Source organism: Varroa jacobsoni, unplaced genomic scaffold, assembly GCF_002532875.2.
Source record: "Varroa jacobsoni isolate VJ856 unplaced genomic scaffold, vjacob_1.0 scaffold_1468, whole genome shotgun sequence".
NCBI lineage: Eukaryota > Metazoa > Arthropoda > Arachnida > Mesostigmata > Varroidae > Varroa > Varroa jacobsoni.
The window spans coordinates 140,523-154,413 of NW_019214370.1; the positions used below are offsets into that span (position 1 = coordinate 140,523).

Consider the following 13,891-nt stretch of genomic DNA (forward strand, 5'->3'; position numbering starts at 1 on the left):
ATGACAGTCGGCAATGAGATTTGCTTGCTATCGTTATCTCTATCTATAGATGAAGGGCTTATAATTTTCAAGTATGTAAATGCTATGATGGCCTATGCGTCTAGCAGGTGCCGACTCGGGGTCTAGCTTAGGTAATGATAATAACTCGTTTGCTAAGTTAATTTATTCGAAAAAAATACGACCGTTGGTGCTGTTTAAATATATTGACTGACTATCAAGCAAAAGCAGAGACGAGAGCCATTGTTTAAGTATATCTTTAATAGTCCTCCTTGGCGTACGCAGATTCTTTTAGTGCAGGTTACGGTTGTACGGACTAGCAACTATGTAAGCGTGGTTTATTGTATATACTGTATTATTTCCCATTGAAACTGATTGGCTCAACGTGATTCCAGAGTCGCCGTTAAAGGTTTCCCGCAACTTATAGTTTGAAGGCTGGCTAGACTTTTCGCTCATTGACGTTATTTCCGGCATAATTCGCGCCCTACTGTCATGAATAGCATTTGCCAGAGAATAGGACAATATCTTTGCATTGTCGTGCCATTGAATATGACAGACGTTTAATTGGTCATCGTCCCGGGCGAATTATAACCAGAAGGCCGTAAACGTCAGAAAATAACGGCTCGTTACGAAATAGGCATGGCACGAGGCTTTACCTACCGCTTTTGCGCACACAATGCAGCGCAGAGACGTGGCGCTCTCTGTTTGACCTCAATGAAGTACTGTTTAAATCTCGTTGATTTTAAACACGATAGCTGTGTTATTATATTTCACATTATTTTAGCTAGAACGGCTCCCGAGCGAGCATTTCGCCCGAAACGATCAATGGAAATAAAAAAAAGTTGGTCCTCGATACGCGCTCACGACGTCAGAGTGTTCTAGCGGCGAAGAACGACATTATTTTCGTACCAACTGAAGTAGTTAATTTTTATTAATCATTAATTATCTTGTTAACGACTGCTCACAGGGGAACGTATCAATCAAAAACATAATGAAGTTATACAAATTTTTATCGTGGTAAATTTTTTGTTTTCTTCCAGAAGCAGTGTTCTTATGGGAAACAAATTAACTCCAATTCACCATACTTGAAGTAAAATACAGCACACTAAATGTTCCAGTCTCCGAGAAGAGCAAAATTAAGTTTTCCTGAACAAAACGAGACCGCGATTTAGGTAATCTTCAACTTGAGGAAAATCGGGTAACTTAAAGTAACCTATTAGAGATTTGGTTCGTCGACCACATACGGAAATAGAAATAAATAAGTTAGAATAGAGTGTTAGTACTTAGCAGTCTACAATTGATTCTCATCATCGACACGGCTAGACAAAAAAAGAACTGGCTTTTTGTACGTGTTAATTCGAACGACCTGTGCTTGCTTCACAAATGAAGTGTGTCTCGATACTATTACCTAGATTGGTTGAGAAATCTGAATCGTTGAGTTGGTAACATAAGATCCCTTAGGGTAACGTGGGATCTTTCCAAATTCGTATTAAACTGCTTTAGGGTAATGGAATTCTTTATTTCCAACTGTCTTTTTCGCGTACCAGACAGCTGCTTGATGGGTACCGGTAAACAGTACTCTAACCATAGCTTAGGCAAACGTTTCCAGATATGAGTGAAAGCACGACCTCGTCAGTTCGCTCACAAATAACACAAAACTTTTGCTAAATCGCTAATAGTAACCAATAAATATGCGCCCAGTTCTTTAATTGAATACCGATTTATATTGTTAATTTCACGAAAGCTTCCCTACATACGTACACGGTACATTTAAAGGCACTCAGACGGGTCTCTTTCCGCGATGTTTTTTAGTTCGTAGCTGTTTAATGCCTAAAGCTTTCGCATAGTTTTTTTTTTTTCTATTTATCCTCATTCGTAGTTCCAGTTTTTTGCGTTAAGCAAATAGATATTGCATGCATATTTCTCTATCGTTTTTTGACGTGATGAGTGGGGTCCTCTAGCTCGCCGGTACAGCGATATGGATGCGTAACGTGCAGCCCCAGCCATTCCGAACTCGTGGCTGAATATAATCGTTTAGCATCTACATTAGAAAATTTGAGCGACGACTGAATTTCAGCCCACCTGGGCTGCCGAATACAGCGTACTATTTGCCTGAAATTCCCCCCCCCCCAGCCCACATTGACAAGACTTAATTACATTACCACCTTCAGCGATTTTTTGTGGACGGAGGCTCGAGCTGCCGGACTCGAAGACAACGATTCTGTCGTCTCTTTTTTTAGATGTTTTTTTTTTTTACTGTTCCATCACCTCAAGGACATCTCATAGCAAGAAACAACTTTCCGTGGTGAGGTACATCAGCTTATGCATCCAACCTATTGAGATAATATCATTTTGAAGGTACCCATTGTGAAGCTGTACGTCATAGGAATAGCGCTAGACAAGACAGAGGCATTAGCTGCATCGAGTTCGTGTGTTTTGGCATGCAGTTTACTGGCACCAGCTAGAACATTACTGTAGAGTATGAAGTGAGCGGATGCTGACAAATTGTGGCCTATTGCGGGTAAGGTATACGGCGAAATGAGGTCGATTTGAATTTTTGACATTTTCTACGTTTGAGGTAATTTTGGCGGATTGTTTGAGCTTGAAACTATCGCACATCGTAGAAAAAGTAGACTCTCCATCTTGAAACACTACAGTTCTTCTTTAGTGTTCAACTGTTTGTATTCAGTTTCACCACGCTAAACGAGCTGTTTCGTTGGACATTAGTCGGCTCTATTAATATGACTTTTTTTTTTCTTTCATTTTAGCTTTTTACAATGTCCTCTACGAATAGTTTAACACCGTCGAGCTTTGTTGGCCGAGGTACGTCATATTTTTCTTTACAACGTATTAAAAAAGCATGTTTTCTATCCAATACGACGCGGATACATTGTCTTGTTCATTGTATTTTTTAATTGGATACGCAAACGTATAAATCGACTGTTATCAAGGATGTCGAAAGACTACCAAACGCTCCAGATATTATATTACTCTGACGAACGGTCACCTATTGAGCTTCGTCAAGCATTTACATGATTAAGAACTCAAATAAGATTATGGGAGCTTTTTGTTTGCTTTTGTAAGAATGACCAGTAAAACTGTCCTGTAGAAACTTGTCGCCTTCGATCAAATTTGGCGGTTAACCATGTACATATTTTTGAAATAAATACCAAGACTAATCACATCTTAACATATATATACAGCGGTGGAGCAAGGAATAATTTAGAAAGAAAGCTAGCAGGTCGAAAATCATAAAATGTCACGTCGATGTTCGGCTTATTAGGCAAATCGTCTTCGAATCAACTTCGCAGACAATGTGTCTCAATCAGTTAACTGATCGCGACTTCAGCCCTCAGTTTGAACGGGACTTTTTTAAGTGCTTGTGCTAAACCAGTAGAACAGAGCGCAAAAACCGGCAAATTATTCGGGCCTCATCAGTGCTAAGATAGTTTACCTATAGTTATAAAACAAGGTCATAGCTACTTTGGCCTTATTTATTTGTCTAGTTCTCAGTGAAATTTTATGTGCAAAAGCATATTTTTTGAATTAATTTTTCGCGGGGTATCACGACAGGGAAAGCCTAGCCGGGATATGCTTGACCTCTGTAGTTTTGGGATCGAATGGAAATTGATTTGACGATACAAAGGTTCGTGATAATAACATTATTTTGTCTGGTTATTTAGTATGCAGTGAGGTATCAGACTTTTACGAAATATTATTGAGTCTTGAACTTTTCCACACCAAGTTGGACCTTTTCTATGACTAGAAAATCCAGAACTTAGCCTAAAGGTCTCGTAACTATATTTATATAGCTTATATTCGGATATTGTAGTGTTCCGAGTGATAACTAACCTCTATTATTTCGAAGCAGGACTGCGTTCAGTATCCTTTTCCTGTCGTCTCTAAAAAGCCTTATAGTGCTGCGTATTTAGGTGCAGGTGAGATAATCCCTCTATCATCGCATTATTTGGCTATAGTAATTACTGATCTTTTCGACTATATATCATTTACTTATTTTGGCTATTCTTTGCATCGCAGACGATTACGGCAAAATAAGAAAAACATCTAGGTATCTCTCACGTAGAAGTGTGATAGCTACTTGAGAGTTACTCTACTCTCTCTTATAATAGGTATAACCAGTTGGGATACGATGCAGATATCTGGGGCTCGTTGCAGCAACGAAAAACATTGTTTACGTTTAAAACGCAACGATGTTTGTTAGAATGAAGAATTGAGAAAAAGCGTCTTAGCGTATCGCATCAGACACAGCTGTCTAACTGAATCAAAAAAACAAAGCCCAGAAACTCGACTAGATTATAGTATGAAGATAGACGCATCGAATATATTGGCAACCATCGGTTTAGTTCGTCGTGAAGAATAAAGGGGTCAGATGTGACTATCTTCTTTTGTTACTGTTAGGCAACATCGGGTTCGCTGTATATGCCTGTTGATGCATCAAGCTCTCCAACAAGAGGTGCTGTGTTCAAGAGGCGTCATTTTATTACGGCTTGCACCTAATTAATAAATAAATACATACGGGCCCAACATAGACGTACTTTGCATGTAATTCATGCCGGACTCGTTGAAATGTTCAGTAACTGACGCTGTCACCGTAGCTGCTTTGAGCTAACCTCCCTCAAAAACCGTACCTCATCTCAGCAAGACGTTGTCCAGGAGGTACGAATGTCGTGGGCATCGATTTGTCGAAGCGGACTTTGCCAGATGAAAAACTCGCGTCTAGAGATTTTGGCTTTTTTTCTTGTTTTTGTCAATTGTTGGGTGTTTTTCGTGTGCATAAGTGTTTAGCCTACCAACACGAGAGCCAGTTGGTCTACCTTTTTTGTTTATAAGAAAGTGAATCGCGAAGTATATGTCGTTGGCGAATATAAACATACTCTAAGAAAAGGCGCTAACAAGGCACAATCTATCATCGTAGACTGATCCAGTGTATGCGGTGTAATCAAAGATTGTTTCTAAGCGAGGCACCTTTAGAACGATGAAACCGCCAGGAAAGGAAGGTTGCCTCCAGCCTGCGGTATGTTGCTAAGTTGAACTAGTCTGCAAAACAAGTACTTCGAAGACGGTTCGAGTGCTTGTTTCCAGTTCCAAGGCGGACTGTACGCGGATCATTGCTGACTTTGGTCAAAACCATATCTACTCAACTATACATCAGCGGTCCTGTATAGCTTCTTTTTTCCGTGAACTTTGCGGCGGTAGTTACAGCGATTTGAACAGCCGGCCGTTAGTCGGTAATGCTGACCGTTCTGGGACCTTGAAAAAAAACGTCCTGTTAGTAAAAAGAGCTAAGGGTGGGTTTGCTTAAAGATGCAAATGCGCGTGCAAATGTGACTAAACGCCTGTAAGCAAGACGCCGACACAAAATAAACAATGCGTTCGATCTTTTTGTTAAGTTTGCTTCTTGAAGAAGACGTTCTGGGATGATAAACCGAGAGCCTTGAAAGCACTGTACTTACGTTTCGGTACATACTAAGTGTAGGAGTTATACATTTACAGAGCCATCAACGGACGAAACAAGGAAGAACAGGATTTCAACCTATACTACTATGCGCTAAGCTAACAACCAGTATACTATTAACGGCTGTCCTGGTGTACGGAATTTATTACTCGCCCCAAAGTTGGACAACGACTAGATCTTGCGTCGTTGTGGAAACTTTTCAAGCATCTAAGTACTCGATAACATGGATCATCTTCGTGGTCGAGCGCCATAGAGGTATAACCAACTCTATAGTTCTGTCAATATTTTGGCTAGTCATGCTTATGCTGGGGACGTCAACATCAATTCTAATGACTCGTATACTAACTAAAAGATCCGCGGTACCCTTGAACCAGGTCACGCCCAAACGCATTCTGCCAGCGCAGGCCTCGATGCGAAGATTACTGAAGACGTCAGCAAACCTTCGGTGGGTCAACGGCAGTTGCTGTGTATGGCCTGAAATGTTCTCCAGAAGAAGGATACTCTTTACGGACTAGACAACGGCCGCCGTTGACATTGATATAGACGCTCTAATTCAGGCTATGAGTCAAACATATTTTGCCGATTGCTCCAGAATCATGACGATTACGAATCCGGACCGCTTCGTGGTCATGGACTGAGGTGAGGCAGTTGAGTGAGGGTCAGCTCGCTTCTTTAGGACACCGAATCGCAATTCGTTGACATGTCCACTGAGTCAGCCTGAATTTAAGCCTTGCGTATACGACCAACATCTACGGGTTCAGACCTGTTAATGAAGATAAGAAAAGGCGGGAAAGAAAAAAGCTACTAATAAATAAAAAAAAAAAAAAAAAAGGTGGTGTGTACATCAAGGAGTGCCTGGTTTAGTAACAAGCACAAGGACCTCTAAGGAGACTATAAGATTTTCAGTGTGATCTTCGCATAAACAGTACTGAGTAACAAGTTCGTATGATCTACTAGAATGAGCATACTTTACGCACCTCAGAAAGTACTAGGCATATGATAAAATTTGGTACTACCTGTCTAGAGCTTATTATTATTTATACTAACGAGCGTCCTTCATTCAGTTCCAAGTTCAGGCTGATTATACGCTAAACTACGTAGTAATAAGCTGGGCAGCACGATGCGTACAGCTGCAGGAAGTAACAGTGATGGAAACGAAGAACAAATTCAAAGTGAATCCTTATGCAGTCACATATTTTAAAAAAATCAGAATATCCCGGCATTATTACTTTATTATGAATATCGTCACAAAACAAATAATCAGTGATAATTAACGTTGCGTTGAAAAAGCTATCTTGTGTTCATTTTTCTTCGTGTACGGAACAGACGCACGAGACGGGGAGGTGAGGTACCAATGTGAACTTTAAAATACAATGCCAAGTATTTTTCCATAGAGAATTGTAACATTCTATAACTATTTTTATAAAAAATTAATTTGTGTTACTCTTCTTGGTGGTAGTCGTTATTAAATATATCCTAAATAGTAGCTCACTGAAATCAACACACAAGGTGACCATAAAATTTATCTCAGAAAAAAAGAAAATTCAAAAGCAAGGTAAGCAATGACCCAATTTTGCTGCTTATCAGCTAACGACGTTCGTTCGTCCTTTGGAGATTTTGATACTACTAACTTCGATTTTCATGGTAAGAAATTGCTCACAAAAAAGACTTTCTCATACGATTTTAATTTAAAAGTATTCCATACGTTTTCTAGACCACTTGTCGTAGTATCTGGACAAAAAGGGCCTTCCGATCAGAGCATCGACGGACACGCGTCTGTCCAACAGACAACATACTCCCCCTGTTTAGTTACCTACCAAATGCTAGCCAAGACTGAATTCAAAATTGTTACTCTGGTGAATCCAGTCCACCTGAATTTATCCATCCATTGTAGCTTTGTGTTAGCAAACCACTCTGCGATGTTATCTTATTATAGCGATTTGATCATCTTCCTCCTCCCGAACTTCGTTACTTAAGTTCGATTGTTTAGTTACCTTGATAATATCACTATATCCTAATCATTCTGAAACAATGTGTATCGATTATCCGTGCTCTCAATATCCCAAAATAAGCCTTCACTGGGTTACGCTTGACTTGATGCCCCATTAAGATTATTACGCTTTCCAAAGGTAAATCAGAGCTTTTACGTTCAAACGTCCATGTAAGCATTAGGGAACTTGGGAAACCAGATGAGTAAGCATTTGAAAATGTCCGTATGCTGTTCCATGAAAAGTCTCAGTTGAACCACGTTTGAAGGCGATTTGAAATTCTGACACGTTATTGTTTGGGGCGCAAAAAATTACCTCAGAGGAAAATAATCACTGATAATATAGCTATGAATGAATAAAATGTCAGCACATATTGATATAAAGTTACTAAAGCATCTATTGAACTTTACGGGTTAAAATCACTTTAATATATTTCACGACCCCAATTTTTCTAGCTAGGAATCGTACTGCACTGTAGCAGTCTTCTTTGTCTACAAGTACGTTGCTATTATCATTACGACGATAACTAATACGTTTTATTTCACTGAGCTTGAACCAGCAATCACTCGTTCTTTTACTGCCGGAAACTTTATAAATGGCACACTGCATCATGGACGCACTTGGTAGAAGAATAAGCGTACGCTTATCTATGGATGCCAAAATTGACACCCCGCGGCCCGAGTAACTTATATTGCTCGCTGTGGTTCGTGCGAGGAGGGTCGTAGGAGCTAGTGATTGTTGCTATCGTCTTGTCCGTCTGCCATTGTCCATGCGTCCTCCGATATACTTGCCGCCATAGAGAACTATTTCAAACGAGTTCAGACAAAGGCGGGCCAATCGATCCGAAATAGCTTCATTGATTCAGTGTCTCTGCACAAAGAAACCCTACGATAGAGATACTAGGCAAATTAGAATATGCTTACGCCGCTGCAGCATAAGTGTTATCGGAGGCAGTTCCCTTTTTTCGTTGTGGTTAGATTTCGATGCATGGATGTGATACAGAGTTGCGACAAAAATGTCAGATTGGCTGTCTACAGATGCTGGGGAGTAACTGCCATTACACTGTGTTATATAGCAGTGTCCTTCGGTTACTGACCATGTTATGAAATGAACAAAGTTTATTAGATGAGTCCGTGGAGCTGGCTGACCCAATCTAGCGTAACTGTGATACCGGCAATGTGACCAGGAACTTGTTCTGAGTGACAAGACGACGTTTCACTGCAACGAAGTACGCTTTTACGGATACATTTCTAAATGTCCATTTTTACGCCTATTTATATTTAGTTTAATGAAATGAAACTTAGAATTTGGCACAATGCATTTGGTATTCGGTAGGAATAGTTTTTGGGAAGGGGCGTTTTGGGGCGATCAACTGCCTGTTTTCACCGACCGTTTTGAAAATACAGTGCTCACATATGTGCCTGCTCTGTTTGTACTGTTTGGGGGCATAATACATTTATATAGCTACCGATTCTGCCTAGAGCATGAACTTCCGAAAACAATACTACACTACGCCAAGTCTACTGGCACCGCGATTCTTCACGCGTATGGAATTTATTACACGTTTATAAACCACAAAACAACTAGATCTGACCTCGGCGCTGGACTGCTTCGCGTCCTCAGTTACGTGACGACGTGCGTCATGCCAGTGGGCGATCGTAGTCGAGGCACTGCCAACTACGTATTTCTATCTCTGTTTTGGCTTGTCACGCTTATTTTTGAGATGCCAGTTTACTACCGACAAATGCTCACTGCTTTTGGCCCTGTCAGACCACACTTGGATCCGCAAGAATACTTCGTATCGTTTCCCCTGGTATTTGCTCAGTTCATACTTAAAGCGTTTTCTGAGGAACTCAAGGGTAACGGAGAAAAACACGTGACTCAAAATCCCATCTACACAGCCTCACCTTTCTCGGTAACTATGTGTAGCTTTTTCACACGTCTGATTACCGATGGATACCGCAAGCCGTTAGCAATTAAGGATCTGCCCCAAACTCTCTATGATATACAGTCTGAATACTGCTATCGAAAGTATGCAGCCGGTACGAAAATTGGCATCGTGAGGTCAGTTCTCAAGACTCACTGGACCACAATCGGAGCTGGCTGTATCATTAAAATTTTTTTTCATAGCAACAATGTTTCTGGTACCCAATGAATAGCCCAAATGAACTAGCGTTCTTTGAAAGGTTGCTTTTATTGCATTTTAATTTGCGTCGCATAGATCGTCTCATCGACGTTTGTGCGCTGGGCAGATTATCTTTTTGTTAATTTAGGCCTTAAAGCCATTCTGATAGCCGCAATCACACGCAAGTCTGTAAAAGTCAACGGAGCTCAGCTGAGCAAGTATACAATGGGAGAACTGGTCAATATGCTGTCGGTGGATGTGGACAAAATCAATGCGTTCTCAATCTACATAGGTACCATGATCGGCTGTCCATTCTCCATAATTTTACCCGCAGCTATGCTTTGTAGCTTTCTTGGCTCATCGTGCGTTGCCGGTATCTCCGCGGTCATTATTATGATGTCTCTAAGCGGAGCAATAGCGTCGTTTTGACGAAACATTCAGGTCAAACAAATGAGCCTTAAAGATACCCGGCTGAAATACATCTGCGAAATCCTATCGAGTATAAAGATCATAAAACCGTACGGCTGGGAGACCTCCTTCACTGACCTCGTGCAAAAACGAGCTTCTTAAACGCTTTGCCTATCTAACAGCCAGTTTGAGATTTTTCTAGTTGGTGACGCCGTTCCTCGTGTCGTTATTCGCCTTTATTGCTTATCTCTACGTGAATGATCTGACGATAATCGAAGCCAACGTTGCCTTCGTGTCACTATCACTGCTCGATAGTATGCGGTTCCCTTTTGCCCTAGTTCCAGATATAGTATTAAATGCCGTACAAGTTCTTGTGTTCGTGAAGAGAATCGAGGTGCCTTAAAGCGGATGAAGTCGTTAAGGGTCTCGTCGGCCATAAGCCCGTGCCGAAAACTCCCTCAACTGGCAAGCTACCACGTTGACTTGGAACGATATAGCAGAAAATGCTACACTAAAAAAGATCGATCTGGGCGTTAAAACCGGCGAGCTAGTGGCTATTGTGGGAAGGGTGGACTCTGGCGAGTCGTCCCTATTGCAGTCCATGCTCCGTAAACTCAAGCTGCTCGAAGGCCCTGTTGACCTACTGGGGTTTGTGGCATACGTACCTCAGCAGGCGTGGATTCAAAATGCAACCATCAAACAGAACATACTCATCATGAAGCAATACAATAAGGCTGCACATAGGAACATCGTTAACAAGTGCTGTTTATCAACTGATCAGCATCTTACCTAATGGCGAACAGACCCAAATCGGAGAGAAAGGTGTTAACCTTAGCGGTGGGCAAAAACAACGTATTTCATTGGCTCGAGCCGTTTACCAAAATTGTGATATTTATCTACTTGATGATCCTTTCAGCGCTATGGATGCACATGTCGATTCAGAAACGTTATCGGTAATACTGGAATGCTAAAGAACAAAACGTTTGTGTTGGCCACCAACACACGCTTTCAATTCTTCCAAACGTCGATCACATCATTGTATTGAATGAAAATAGCGAGATCGTAGAATAGGGAACCTACCAGGAGGATGTCAAGAATTCCGCGGGGAAATTTAGCGAATTCTTCAATAAGCTCCGAGCACGAATTTCCGGACAATACCACAACATTTCAGCGTTCGATGACTCTTACGTCCGACAATAACGTTCAGTTTTTTGATAATTATGATACGCAGAAATTGATGAAGGGGAAAAGTATGCAATCAGGCTCTATCAGTTATTCCGTCTATGGACGATACCTTTCTAAGGTTGGACTTACAATTTCAATTATAACCATTATTGGCTTCGTTGGTTCTCGAACCTTGGACATTTTATCTGGCGTTTGGCTGACTGAGTGGTCAGAAGATGAAGCTGATGACACACCGGAACACTATACGAATCGTATGAATAGGCTTCTTATTTATGCTGCGTCAGGGTTGTTTCGTGGAGTATTCTCATTCATTGGCATAGCAGCACTCGCAAATAGAACCATTACGGCCGCGCGGAAGCTCCATAACGTCATGCTGCAAGCCGTGATTAAGGCTCCCATGAGTTTCTTCGATGCGACTCCTTAGTGCAGACTTCTCAGTTGCTTCGGGAAGGAGATAGACCAGTTGGACATTCAGCTGCCGGTGGTAGCTAATTTATTCTTAGAGGTTCTCGTACTTATCTCTATAAATGTTCCTAATTTTCTCATTATGTCTCTTCCCTAGCTGGCATTGTATTTCATATTTCAAAGAATCTACATGCGAAGCATTCGACAGATAAAACGTATCGAATCAGTAACGCGGCCGCCAGTACGTAATCATTTTTCAGAAATGAGCAGTGCCCGAGCTTATGGAGCTGAGCTGTTATTTGTCGGGCTGTCCGATGCTAAAGTCGATACGACACAAAACTGCAGCTATCTTCTTTCCCTTGGAAAAATGTGGCTTGGAACACGTTTGGACATAATTTCTACTATAATTTGTCTAATTGGAAACCTTTCAGTTGTCAATCGAAAAGGCAGTATCGATTCTGGAGTAGCGGGCTTCATCGTACCGTACTCAATGGGCGCGTCGTTTGCATTCAACCTTATCGTTCACAACGCGTCCGGAGTAGAGGCCACTACTATAGCCTCAGAACGAATAGAGGAATATTCTGACATAAAGCCGGTGGCCGAATGGATTATGGAGCCTAGACAAAACCCGGATTGGCCTAAAAACGACTCTGTGAAGTTCAACGAGTACTCGACGCGGTACCGTAAGGGCTTCGAGTTCGTACTTCAGGGGATTAATCTTGAGATCAACAGCGGCGAAAAAATAGATGTGATAGGTCGAATCGGTGCAGCGAAGACGTCCCTGACACTTTCACTATTCAGGTTTATTGAGGCGGTTGCTGGCCGCATTTTGGTCGATGACATGGACGTCTCTAGAATAGGACTTCATGATCTGCGACGGCGACTAACCGTTATACATCAAGACCCCGTCACATTCTCTGGCAGTCTCCGGGTCAACATCGACCCTAATGAGTTGTATACTGACGAACAAATTTGGAGTGCCTTTGAACGGGCTCACGTTAAATCTCAGTTTAACGATATAAGACTCGATGTAGAAATTGCCAAAGGTGGCAGTAATCTTTCAGTAGGTCAACGGCAGTTGCTGTGTCTGGTCCGAGCTATCCTCCGAAAGGACGAAGATTCTGGTTATGGACGAGGCAACAGACGTCGAAACAGGCGCGCTAATTCAAGCCATAATTCGAAAAGATTTTGTCGATTGTACTATGATCACAATTGCACCCCGTGATCGTCATGGACTCGGCTCGAATCGTTGAGAAAGGACCACCGTTTTCGCTTCTTGAAAACACTAAATCGCTATTCCATGACATGGCTAAAATGCAGGACTTGTAGGCAATGACTAATAATCATGTAGGATCTTTTGAGGATAGCTTCTGATAGAGTAGCATATGTGTAACTAACGCGTTGAACCAGTCGATTGGCTCAGCTCGAGAATTTTAACCCTTTTAACAGCTTCAACGGAGCAGGCCAGCTCCGTCTGTGAGCGCGGTCCTGATTTTAGTTGCTTATAATCATTATAAATATATAATTCGGCTATAGCTTATGCGTGGCTATTCGTCGACCTAAATACTGACATAGTTTTCAACGTACGGCTACAAATGGCAACCATCATAACAACAGAAAATAATCTTCTCTAGATATAATAACTGCTATAAAATACAGGACGTATTGCTAATCTTTATTACTTTAAGTAGCGCGCTGGAATAATAACATGCACAACTACAATAAAAAAATGTCACTCATTCCCTCTGGTCAGATTTTTTCAGCGAATTTCAGTCACTTAATGAAAGAACAAGGAAACGTTTCATTCTGCGGGTGTAAGCCAGGCAACATTTACTAACAAAGAAAGCGTTCGCTCATGTACTATGCAGGTTAAAAAAAATTATGTAAAAAAAAAAGGTATATATAGTATAGAATTTGGACAGCCATACATTCTTATGCAATATCTACGGTATGCGTTTAAAAATTTACCTTCGCAATATTGTTAAGGTTTCCTTAGTAAGTGGTAAGACTGCACAAATATTTTTATGAACATTTCCTTTAATAGCTGATATTCTAATGTAGCTATGGTTATGATAAGAGTGCTTCGATCATTTCAGAAATGGTCTGTTTTGACAGAAACATAGAAACTATATGGCGAAACAACCCTCGAGCTACTTAAATGGTAAAACTAGATCTAGCATAGGGCCTATGTTGCAGAGTTCTCGGCACTAGCATTGACTCCCTCTATCCAAAGTGGTCGAATTGTACGAATACACTGATTTGTAACAAAAAATAAAAGGATCCTCATTTTTTTTTTTCGTATGTTTT

General features: G+C 41.1%; 1 protein-coding gene across 1 annotated transcript; it reads left to right on the forward strand.

Annotated features, from left to right (window-relative positions):
- The first annotated feature begins 9,184 nt into the window (after nucleotides 1–9,184).
- Nucleotides 9,185–12,837, forward strand: LOC111270361 (ATP-binding cassette sub-family C member 2-like). The gene is given in 9 exon segments (XM_086972475.1): nucleotides 9,185–9,376; nucleotides 9,683–9,838; nucleotides 10,028–10,135; nucleotides 10,515–10,771; nucleotides 10,773–10,947; nucleotides 11,298–11,663; nucleotides 11,768–11,825; nucleotides 12,016–12,692; nucleotides 12,694–12,837. Coding segments are annotated over 9 exon segments (2,133 nt in total).
- The last annotated feature ends 1,054 nt before the right edge of the window (nucleotides 12,838–13,891 follow it).